Source organism: Phoca vitulina, unplaced genomic scaffold, assembly GCF_004348235.1.
Source record: "Phoca vitulina isolate PV1807 unplaced genomic scaffold, GSC_HSeal_1.0 scaffold25, whole genome shotgun sequence".
In the NCBI taxonomy this organism is placed as follows: Eukaryota; Metazoa; Chordata; class Mammalia; order Carnivora; family Phocidae; genus Phoca; species Phoca vitulina.
The window spans coordinates 42572550-42585096 of record NW_022589728.1 but is presented as its reverse complement, the minus strand read 5'-3'; the positions used below and the strand labels follow the sequence as shown (position 1 = coordinate 42585096).

At 39.6% G+C, this 12547-nt stretch overlaps 1 protein-coding gene across 2 annotated transcripts in view; it reads left to right on the top strand.

Moving 5' to 3' along the window:
- MTERF3 (mitochondrial transcription termination factor 3) overlaps positions 1-11805 on the top strand; it is a 33132-nt gene extending 21327 nt beyond the window's left edge. Inside the window, exons 8-13 of one of the 2 annotated variants that reach the window (XM_032421792.1) lie at positions 670-917; positions 3111-3182; positions 4832-4998; positions 5879-6006; positions 8561-8645; positions 11179-11805. In XM_032421792.1, the coding sequence (XP_032277683.1) occupies positions 670-917; positions 3111-3177 (315 nt within the window). In that variant the 3' untranslated portion in view covers positions 3178-3182; positions 4832-4998; positions 5879-6006; positions 8561-8645; positions 11179-11805. Of the gene's footprint in view, positions 1-669; positions 918-3110; positions 3183-4831; positions 4999-5878; positions 6162-8560; positions 8646-11178 lie in introns of those variants that run through there. The other variant, XM_032421791.1, reaches the window with a different exon arrangement.
- Positions 11806-12547: the final 742 nt, after the last annotated feature.

Sequence of the window (12547 nt, the reverse complement as noted above, 5' to 3'; positions counted from 1 at the left end):
TTTGTTTTTTAAACTATCCAGTCTGTGGTGTTTTGTTATGGCAATTTGAGCTGACCATGACAGTAATGGTGGTAGGAGGTCACTAGGAACTGAATGAGTCAGTCACACTATAATCGTTTCTGTCCCTAGATTTTAATGCCTTAGACTTAACATGTTGGGGCTGAGGCCTTGAGGGTATACTTTTATCTTAAAATCACACACAAATTCTGCTCTGTATCTTAGGTTAGTATTAAATTTTTCGTGTGTGCTGACCTAACCTACCACGAAAATGGTTTGGTGTAGACCTCAAGCTGGAGAAACGGAAGGCCAGAGAGGGTTAGTGTCTCCTGGATTAGTAGTGTGGTGTATGGCCCTAGAATTAAGGAGTCCCAAAGTTTTACCCGGATCCTCTGATACTAGAAGATAAATCTGGATTCTTCCTAGCTGTGTAGTCTTGGACAATTTATCCCAACTTTCTGAGCCCCTGTTTCCTCTCTACAATGGGGATAATCATAGTACTTACCTCACGGATTTAGAACTAAATGAGAATTAAAATAATACGCAGGTAAAACGCTTAGCGCGTTGCTTGGCACAAAGGGCGCAATAAATACTCCCTAAATTCCCACAGCTCGTCCATCACAGAACCCAGGCTAAAGCCCCTTATTCCTTGCCTAATGTTCTTCCCATCAGGTCACACGAAATGGTTCATGGAACGGAGCGCGCAAAATGCCTGCCCTGCTACATCGGCAGGACTCATGCGGAAAAAACCGCAGGCGCAGGTGCCCCAAGTCGGCTGCCAGAAACTGCGCCTGCGCGGGCGTCCTTCCTCGCCAGGCGACGCGACGTAAGGCGCCTGCGCAAGGGCCCAGAGCGTCCTCCAGGACTTACCCAGCAGGCAACGCTGCAGCCTCGGGTCAAAATGGCGAGCAGGCCTGCGGGTAAGTACCTGGTGGCCTCCCTGACAGGCATTGCCACACTCAGCCTCTTATTCTTCCAGTAAATTGCTCCGCTTCCTCTAAGTGGCTAGGTGTGCGACGTCAGGGAAGGTGGAGGCTCCGCTCCAGCCTAAAGGGCGCCTTTCCCCCACCCTCTTACTGTCCCCAGGCCGGCCGGGCTCACCCGAAGGGTTGAAGGTGGATCTGCTGTCGGTGAAGGTGCCCGCGGTGCCTCCGATAGCCCTGCCATTCCAGCTGCCCGTGCTCGGCAGGCCTTTCCCTCGGCCTTAGAAGTGTTCAAGGACACTAGGAGATAATAGTGCGTGACTTTCGACCAAAATGAACCGAGTGCTTGCCGTGAGTCTAGCCCTGTCGTGTGCGATAAATTCTCCTGCCAGTGTGACGAGGGCGGTATTAGTTTCCCTTTTACGCTGATCAGGTAACCGAGGCAAAGTGACCGGAGGAAATAGGTCTGCAAACTTCCTTCCACCCCTCGCCCTTCTCAAACGGAATTCAGGGCAGCTGAGCCAGTGTTACAGCGAAGCTTCAGATTAATTTTTGCTTATCTGGAACGTCAGCTCGGTCTGTAGATTTGGAGAAGTTTGTATTTACTGTAGGCACTAAAACAAACATACTTATTATGCAATAGAATACAGAAATTACCGGAATATTTAAAACAGATCGTGAACACCAAGGATTTTCCCTCCCCCGCACCTTTTTTGCCGGTCTCTGCCCTCTGGAGGTATAAATTGGAGTAGCCTTTAAATGATATTGGCCCCTTTCTCCTCGCCCTCAGCAATGGTGAAACATCAGATTGCCTGAAAAATCCGTTAATCTAAATGACATTGAACTTTTTGGGGAGTGGGGGAGACATTTAGGAATTCGTTGTTTCATTAATTTGACAAATATAGAAGGCACTCTGCTCTGTCCTGTGTTTGAGAACTAGATAGACCTGGTCTCGACCCTGTCACTAGCTGGCTCTGATCTTGGGTAGGATAAGTTCTGTAAACCTTATTCTTCTGCGAGGACAGGCGTGTTGTAAATAAACCGAGCCAATGTGGGTAAAGCAGATAGGATAGTGCCTAGCACACAAGTGTTCAATGAATATTAATCATCACCGTCAATGGCAAATATGTATACAGATCATTTGTTTTCTACAAGTATGTTTGTAGATTGTTGACTCTTTGGTACTTGTTTTTCTAGGAGCAATCTTCTACATGGTGCTTAATTTTCAAGGAGATTTACCAAAGCTGTGTAATCTGTGATATGCTAAGGAGTAGGGATGAGGAGGGGTTGGAATAAAAGAGTTTGCTTTCATGCCTTGGTGAGAGGCTAGCCCCAGACAAAATTTTAAAAGAAAATTTAAATTTGCTCTATCTCCCCTTCTTAACACATCTCTCCCACGAACATCAGGCACTATCATGTTGCCCTTAGCCCCTACTGGGTTATCCCATCAGGCTCAGTCCTCCCCGAAGAACTTTAATGTTATCTATTTCTTCTCATCCATTTTCAAATATCCATTTCCTTGTTGGAAAGTTAGCTACTTGGGAGGAGGAAAATGGGCTTCTTCTACTAATCCATATTACTATTAAATGACTGGCTAATGGTATCAAAAATCCTTCCAGAAATACATATATTTTTAAAGAGGCTAGGCAAGTGAAGTAAAGGTAATGTAGAATAAAGATTTTGGAAGATGAAGGTCATTGAGACTTGCCAACCTATCCTGAAGTCTTACCGTCTTTACATATAACTCCAACTCCCTTGATAAGAAAAGTTTACGTTTATTTCCTGTAATTTATTTCTGAAATTGGAGAAGATGGAGTTCCGAGTTCCAGTCCCACACCCTACCCATTCAGTTCTGATGGTAGCAGGGGTACATAAAAGATGGGATACTTGACGTGAAGAGGCTGGAGTGCTAATAACTACTGTAGCTCTTTTGTACATCATGTGTTTGAGTTTACCCTTTTTTCCCATGACTTGCTGCCCATTTTTTTTTAGCCTCTAATCACTTTTGCTCATAGATAAAATAAGCAGTTTTTATCTACAGTATACAGAATATATACTTTCAAAAGGAAATTCCTTCCTATGTTTGCATTCTCTAACAAGGTAACTATAAGAGTACTGGTTGCTTGCCTCTCCAGGTGTTCATATAGTATAATAAGTGAATCGTAGCAACTAACAGTGTGACAATATCAGTTGCAGCATCAGGCCGGTGGCTGGAGGGTATTCGAAAATGGTACTACAATGCCGCAGGGTTCAATAAACTGGGTGAGTATCTGTTTTTTCCCTTGGTTTTCTTTTTTTTTTTTGCTTTATATATAGTTCATATCATAGGTCTTAAACATGTATATGCCATGTGACCCACAGTCTCACTTCTAGGAATTCATCCTAATGAAATAATTTAGATAATAATTTAAATATTGCCCAAAGATTTAGCTACAAAGATGTTCTTGAGCCACTGTTTATAAGTAAATTACAGTAAAATCCAAATATTGAAATCATTTAAAGTTATATTACAGATTATATATATATAGATTCTATGCTATCTATATTGTATATATGATTCTATACTAATCATAATATATACATATAGTATATATATGATTTAGACTGTGTGTGTGTGTGTGTGTGTAAACATCTATGGATGTTCCATTATGGACAACCAACCTAATGCCTGGGTTTTTACTAGCTTTTGCAAGAGTTGTTATGATTCCCAAAAACAGCTTAACTAATTGTACCTGTGTACATTAGAAAATTGTAAAATTAAGTCACATGTTATTGTTCGATCATTTCCTTTTTATTATTTTGAGAAGAGAGTAATAGAATCAGTCATCTCAGATGTTTGAGGTGGAAATAAGTTACATTCTTGAAATATGGTAGCAGTACATTTTCCTTAATGCACGCTCCCTCTCCCAACTCCTCCATTTGGCATTTGAAAATTTAAGTTATATGAACTTTGAAAGTAAGAGATTTCTCAAATGTTAAAATTGTCAAATGTTCAAATCATTGGATACCTGAATTTTTTTAGATCTTTATAATTTGCCATGAACTTCATCTTTTTTTTAATTGAAGCTTGACAGAAGCATCATTAAATGTTACTGGTTCCTTGGGGGCGCCTGGGTGGCTCAGTTGGTGAAGCGGCTGCCTTCGGCTCAGGTCATGATCTCAGGGTCCTGGGATCGAGCCTCACGTCAGACTCCCTGCTCAGCGGGGAGTCTGCTTCTCCCTCTCCCTCTACCTGCCGCTCTGCCTACTTGTGCTCTCTCTCTGTCAAATAAATAAATAAAAATTATATTTAAAAAAAATGTTACTGGTTCCTTAGTACACTGTCATCTTAAGGTTCTTTAATACCTTGATCTCAGATTCAAAGTATAAGAAAATAGAGATGTGATTTATTGATGTGTGTTTAAAAACAAAGTAGATACTTTAGATATTTTTAAAATTATTTTAGATAAAATGTGAATTTTGTGTCAGGTTTTTAAAAGACTGTTTCTACAATACCATTTAAGAAATAACCCATTATGAAGGAAAGGAAAAAATAAAATAAGACAAAATCAGAGAGGGAGACAAATCACAGGAGACAACTATAGGAAACAAACTGAGGGTTGCTGGAGGGGAGATGGTTGGGGGGATGGCTAAGTGCGTGATGGACATTAAGGAGGGGACTTGATGTAATGAGCACTGGATGTTATATACAACTCATAAGTCGCTAAACTCTACCTCTGAAGCTAGTAATACACTGTATGTTAATTAATTGATTTTAAATTAAAAAAAAAGAAACCCATTATTATGTATGAAATGCATACATATTTCACCTGAATCTTAAGTTATGTCATAAACATATTTCACTCATTTTTTTTTAAAAATCTGATTTTTGAGATGTGTATTCAATCTGACTCTCTTGTTTTCTGTCACAGGGTTAATGAGAGATGATACAATATATGAGAATGATGATGTGAAAGAGGCCATAAGAAGGCTTCCTGAGAACCTTTATAACGACAGGATGTTTCGCATTAAGAGAGCACTGGACCTGACCATGAGACATCAGATCTTGCCTAAAGAGCAGTGGACAAAATATGAGGAGGTAGCTCAGCTTTTATGTATCTGACAATATTGGCCACTAAGCATTAAGCATTAGAAACAGAAACACTCATTTGTATAGTGCTTTAGAGTTCTTAAGGTTGTGTCAAATAAATATCCTCATGACAGTCCAGTGAGGTTAATAGAGCAAATGTTAACTCCATTTTAGAGATAATTACTTTGTGACTTAAAGGGGACGGACTGTTCCAGAATCACTAAGCAGGTCTCTAATATAGAGATCCTGGGCTAGAGTCCAGATCCTCTGTCTTATGGGTCGTTGTTCTCCCTCTACAATGTTTCCTGCTCAGATGGAAAAATGTTGGTATCCATGTGATCAGCCCATAGAGTGGTCCTCTGGCTTCCAGGAAGGACTCTGAAGTAAACCCTCACCCCTTAAACTGCATTGAAATTAGGCAAAAGGGGCACCTGGGTGGCTCAGTCGTTAAGCGTCTGCCTTCGGCTCGGGTCATGATCCCAGGGTTCTGGGATAGAGACCCAGATCGGGCTCCCTGCTTGGCCGGAAGCCTGCTTCTCCCTCCCTCACTCCCCCTGCTTGTGTTCTCTCTCTCGCTGTCTCTCTCTCTCTGTCAAATAAATAAATGAAATCTTTTAAAAAAAAAAAAAAAAGGCAAAAGCTTCTACTCTCATTTCTTCTCTGGCAGACTTTCCCCTCTCAACCTATCAAAGCAACTTATTACAAGATCTTTGTGGGTTTTTACATTTTAGAAAAGCAGACAGTTCTTAGTCTGCTTGAAAATATATTTTCTTAAGTTGGAAATAAGAATTAATTTTGATGAATTTCTTTTGTCGAAGACCTCTTGAGTGTTTGGGATATATCAGTATGTGATGGCTGCATATAATTTTTTTTTTTATTCATTCTTTAGGATAAATTCTATCTTGAACCATATCTGAAAGAAGTTATTCGGGAAAGAAAAGAGAGAGAAGAATGGGCAAAGAAATAATGATGGAGTTGAAATCTGTGGTTGCAGCTGCCCTCAAATATTTTTAAGAAGTTGAATAAACCTGAAATGTACAATTTAGGACTATCTGAGCTGCAAATGTATTACTTTAAATAAATGTCTATGGTGATTATTGGAGTGTTTGAATTCTAAATCTTATTCTGAATAACTACTGAATTTACTTACCTGTTAGGATGCTTTCTAGACTTTTAAGGTATTTTTTAGTTAGTGTTTCCTGAAGCTCAGGGAGTCCATTTTAATCAACTTTCCTCACTGGTTGGACAACATCTGAATTTACTGAAGAATATAACGTTCTTGCAAGTAGAATAGTCCCCTTTATATTGCCTTTGTAGATTAGCAAGATACTTAGAAGTCCCCTCAGGGCCTCACTTGGCAGGGATGCAATAGAGCAAGAAATGAGTGCCCGTGACTTTACGGTGTGTAAAGCGAACAGCACTCTAACATATTGGCTGTCAGACTTTGCAAGGTACCCGATGAAAAGAGGATTCACCCCCTCGTTTGCCAGGATTGGTAAACAGCACTTTCCAACCACTGCTCTCTGAATATTACTGATTTTACATCCTATCCTTTTTAAAGAAGTTATGTATGTGGTCCCAATATGGGTCTGTGTAGGATACATACATGTGCTCTTGTGTTAATATGTGTATTAGAAAACAAAAACTAGACGTTAAAAAAATTGACAAAAATACAAAGTAAAAGTGTTAAGGTTATATAAATTAGAACCATTCAATAATGTCATTCCCACCCCTGAATTCTAAAATGCTTCAGCGGAAGGAGCTGTGTAGGACCTGCAGCCTGTGCAAGGTTCCACGAGCCTCCGCTGTGTGCAGAGAGAGCATCTGACTGGGATCTTCCCTCAGAGAACAGAACTACAGTGTGAAGAGCAAGTTTGGGGTTATATTTAAAATTCCTGAAGCAGAATCAAAAGTATATATTTTTTTTCACAAAATGGGTTATGATGTTTGACAGTCATTTATGATTGTCTTTTACAACATGAACATGAATGTCTTAATTTTTTTGCTAAAATATCTAAAATATTAGCCTCATTAAATTCTCTAAGAGCCTCCTCTTTCACATTCACAGTATTTTCTGAAACGCCTGATCATTCTTGCCAATTTTCTTTAGTCTGGTCCAAGTTGGATGAGTCCTCATTTGATAATGGTCTTGGTCATGGTAAAAGCAGTTCTCCTTTAACATACTTAATATTTTATAAGATTTATGATTTGATTTGGCAATCCATTTGGTTGCATACATTGTTGGTACAGTATGACAAATCACAGAGAAACATGAAGATGGCGGTAGATGCTAGTGTTGGAGAATGGTTTAGTGGACTACATATGCTTAGTTGATTATTAAGTTTTTTGTGTCAAGATGCTTCCTTATCAGGCCTAATGAAGCAACTAAGATAAATTCTGACAACCAAGGACCACCCGGTGTCTCAGTGATTCAATTTCTTTCCTCTCACACTTTTTCAAAAAAATTTGTATCTCATACATTGCTGATGGGTATTAATAAGCATATGACCCATTTGGATAGCATTTTGGCAATATGTATCAAGAACGGCAAAATCTAAATAATTCCAATAGCAGCCACCATTATATTGAGTGATTATGATTATTTTACATGAGGCACTGTGCACTTCATGATCATTGGTCTCACAACGATGCAGTCAGATAGGCACGTTACTCCTTTGCAAATGAGCAAACTAAAGCTTAATTACAGAGGACAAGCAACTTGCCCCAAGTCATGCATCCACAGAAATAATGTTTGACTCCAAAACTGTGATGCAGTGCTGCTTTATGAAAAAGATGTTTATTGCAGCATTGCTTATCAGAGTGAAAAACCAAACAATGTAAGTTTTCAATAATAGGACATGCTTAAGTAAGCTGTGCTGAGTGGGAAAAGTATATTTATGAAGATAGTTTTAAAACTTTGAAACTTCTTGTGATATTATGTGAAGAAAGATACAACTAGGTGGAACAAAATCCCCAACTCTTTGTTAAGGAAAGATGGGAAACATCAAGATAACAGTGGTGGTTATCTTTTAGTGAGTAAGGGTGGTTTTGTATTTTTCCTTTTCTCTGATAGTCGATTTTTTATAATTGAGTAGCAATCACTTTTACAGTAGAAAAAGCAATAGCAGATGTTTGTGTTCTTGGCACAAAAGCTGTAGGTCATAGGATCTCTTGCCTTGCTTGAGCCCCCTGCCCCAGGCTCTTATGGGTGAGAAGGTAGCTAGCAATAAGACTGAACAATTTTTCTAAAACATGTTCAGGTGAATAAGGAAGACCAGACTGAAGAACAGCAGGTAGGCTGTGCCCTTGTATTTCCTTTGTTGCCAGTGAATTTGCTAGTACTGCAAGGACAGAAAACCACCCAAGCAAGATCAAGATTCTCTGGAGGTTCTTAAGAAAAATATCAGGTCACAGTGGGAGGAGGTTTCAACGTAGTCCTGCTTGGCAGAAGAAGGTTGAGAAAATGGACTGTCCAGAACCCCTGTTTTTAAAAGCATTTGTATCCTCAGAGAATTTCCTTGACTTGGACTCTCCAGAGGCTCCTTTAACTTCAAGATCACTTTTGCAGGAGTCTGATAATCATTCAACTAAGCGTCCAGTGTGCACCTTTACAAGGAGACCAGAGCTGAAGCATCTCCCACCGGACCCCTACAAAGGCGTGTGGGAAGGATGGGGTGGAGGGAGGCCACGACATTATACTTAGGGACTATGCTTGTGAATGCTGTTGATATTTACAGCAAGCCTAAGGGCTCCACTGAAAGACAGGGGCAAACAGCTGACCAAGGTTAAGGTGTAACAGGAGGAACTGGGTCATCCACCTGCTCAAGGCAGAAAATGAGGCGTGACAGTAGGGCAATCTGTGACTTTGTGAGAGCTCTTTCTAGCCAAACTGTAAGGCTTTTCTACGTCACTTAATGACCTTATTCTTCTAAATGGAAAAAGTATGCAAAAGTTCTTTGAAAACCATAGAACACTACATCGATGTTTTTACTGTTAATTATAATTATCAGTATTGTTCTGCTTGTTATGAAGAATAAGAGAGAAAATAGAAACAGTATCTAACCCATTGAAAGAATAGTTGAAGGGGTGAGAATTTTGTTAATTGGTCAGTGAAATCTTTTCATTTGAAGAGAGGGTCATTTTGTTACCAAAAGCTGTACTCTGAAAAATCAGCATGGGAAAATCTGAAATACAGAGGCTCATCATCCTGCAGACAGAATAGAGGGATTCAGGGGCGCCTGGGTGGCTCAGTGGGTTAAGCAGCTGCCTTCGGCTCAGGTCATGATCCCAGGGTCCTGGGATCGAGCCCCACATTGGGCTCCCTGCTCAGCAGAGAGCCTGCTTCTCCCTTTCCCTTTGCTGGCCGCTCTGCCTACTTGTGCTCTCTATCTCTCTGTCAAATAAGTAAATTAAAAATATATATATTAAAAAAAAAAAGAATAGAGGGATTCAGAAATGCCCAGATATGAATCCACTTACTTACTGTGTAACTATAGGACTCTGGTTTAACTGCTCTGTGCCTCAGTTTCCTCAGCTCTAAAGTGGGGCTCATGATAGACCCTACTTTACAGGGATATTGTGAAAATTACCTGACTTCATTACATGCCAAGCACCTAGAATAGTTCCTGGCACATGGCAAGCACTAGAAGGGTTAGCTTCTGTGCTCCTCTATGTGAATAGAAGGGAGAATAAATATTCTGGGGAAATGCTGAGGACCATCAAGTCTAGTAGTGGAGTAGTCGAGGCCCAGGTCCTGAGCTCCTTTCCTCTACCTGCCATGTGGCATTCTCATTTCTGGTCCATCTACCCCCTTTGGATGTCTGGCCTTGAATGAAATACCATTTACCCGAGGTGAGGACAGGTGGAATTGGACCCATATGACAGCTTGATTGGGATGGAGCCCAGCCAAGGCTTTCCCGTTTGGCCTTTTGGATTGGCAGTGTTGTTTTTGTTTTTTTTTTTTTTTTTTAAAGGTTTTATTTATTTGACAGAGAGAAAGACAGCCAGAGAGGGAACACAAGCAGGGGGAGTGGGAGAGGGAGAAGCAGGCTTCCCGCGGAGCAGGGAGCCTGATGTGGGGCTCGATCCCAGGACTCTGGGATCATGGCCTGAGCCGAAGGCAGACGCTTAACGACTGAGCCACCCAGGCGCCCCGGCAGTGTTTTTTAAACTTCCAATATTTCACATCCTGCTAGTTTACTTTGTACAGCGTAAAATGTTTGATATCTTTTATTGTTCAAAGTTTGAGGTTGATTTAGGTTTTGAATATATGGCTTCCTAGTCCTCGAAGAAAGATAGATTTGCTTACTCTCAGGTGCTTAAACTCAGATCTGTTACTTTGTTTTTCTGTTCCTTGCAATTCCATACAACACTTAGCTTATGCTCACTGATGTAGTGCTTCACTCAACCTTCATGGTGTCCAGGTATAGGAAGCAGAGTAAGGAATGATGGGGCCTCAGGTCCCCAAATACTGACTCTGGTAATCCCAAACTGCACAGCAATGTTTGGTAACATTCCCAAACAGAGTTCTCGCAGCCTAAACGTTCATGTGACGCTCTATGAATGGTGCTGACATGTTAGTGAAGGAACCTTCACTAACAGTACCATGACCTGTTTTAAAACTCTAGAATCTTAATAAAATCCCAAGTGTAGATTTTGGTAAGGATTTCATGTTTACTTTAAGGATTCCCCTTGAAGGCATTAATTCTGCACTAATTCTGACTTTCTAAAAGACTCATTAATAAGAATAAAAACTGGGCCAAAGCCCAACATTCCTACAGTCATAATAATCCTTCTACATTCACAAACATGATGGGGTTTTGTTAATACAGACATCCTGTGTGTGGCTTTGAAAATAACCAAAGTACTTGGAATTTAAAAGTTAGGCAAACATAAAAACTGTACTAAGCAAACCCGGGACAACTTGGAGGATGAAGGGAATTGAGTTTACTCTGTATGGGTGACATGAATTTTAGGAACTATGGTATCAGAGATGAACAGAGTTGAAGGGTGACTGAATCACGCAACTTCAGAAAATACAAGGAAAGGTCCCTTGTTAGAATAAGGTACTAAATTCTGCCACTAGGTGGCGATGCACTACAACTTTACAACTTCAAGGTACAACACACTAGAGCGATTGAAGATTTATTCATTCTGTGCCCCACCAACTCCCTCCCCTTCATTTTTCAGGATGACAACACCTTAGAGGTTTATGGCCATCAGGAGAATTTACAACTAAGCTATATACTGATGTAATGAAATCTAATATATGCTGTGCAATGAATTATGAGATGTTATTTAGTTTCAGGATTTTATTACTTCAATCAGTTATGACCATATTTCCTTTTATATGATTGCTCACTCTTTAAACATACCAGATGACTGTATAAGGAACACCTAATAAAGTCTATAGATGTTAAAATATAAATGTTTTAATTTATTTGCCATAATTTGTTTAAATTCTGGTTATACTGGTGTTCATATTAAAAGTCATAACATGTTAGAATCTGAGATCTCAGACTGGATGGTGCCTCTGAATTATATTTTGCTAAGAAATGTCATTGTATGTATTAGCAATTGAGCAGGGAAGAAGAGTGGAATCATTACAAGGCAGTTAATTTTGAGCATAGATTCCAGAAAGTCTGTTAATATTTGAGGGGTTTATGTATTATGACAAACTATTTAGATTGTTATTCTGGATTCTGACTCTATCTCTCCTACAGTCAAAAGTATGTATTATTTGTTTTACTTTGTATTTTAATACATTTGCCTATTTTTGCATAAATGCCAAAAATGTAATTTCAAAATAAATCCCTGTGAAACTTACAGTAACATTATTCAGTTGAGTCATTGCTCTGTTTGTGTTCTAACTATTTTAAAGAAAATTTTATACATAAAAATGAAAACTATATTTACAAGCCAAATCCCCCCCCCAAAGAATGATAATTATTTGGTTTACAAAAGAGTCAGTTTATAATTCCTTTCTTATGCATGCATTTAAAATGTGGTTTGCCACTAAACTGGAAACTCAGATCTGATGCCAACAATTTAGGCAAGTCATTAGCTTTTATAGATTGGGGTTTCTCACCTATAAAATGAAGGGGTTTAACTGCAAAGTCTTTAAGACTCATTTCAGCACCAAAACAATCTGGGTCTGTGACTTAATTTATGCACTTGACTGTTAGGATAAACTACCACTGATGGAGCATCAGTTTTGTACCAGCCATTGTTCATATGTTGTCTCTTTTAATCCTCCCTACAACCCTCTGACATAGGTATTATTACATCTACTGTATGAAAGAAGAAATTGGGCTTGAAAAGATCATTTATCTATTGTTCATTATATAGTTTAAAAAATTTTTTTGGTGTGTGCTTTTTATGTGCTTTATACTAGGTGGGAGCTAGGGATAGGACAGGGTTTCTCAACATCAGCTCTATTGACATTTTGGGCTGGATAATTCTTTGTCGTGGGGGCTTTCCTGTACATTGTAGGATGTTTAGTAGCATCCTTGGTTCCCCCCCCAGTTGTGGCTACGAAAAACGTCTCCACACCTTGCCA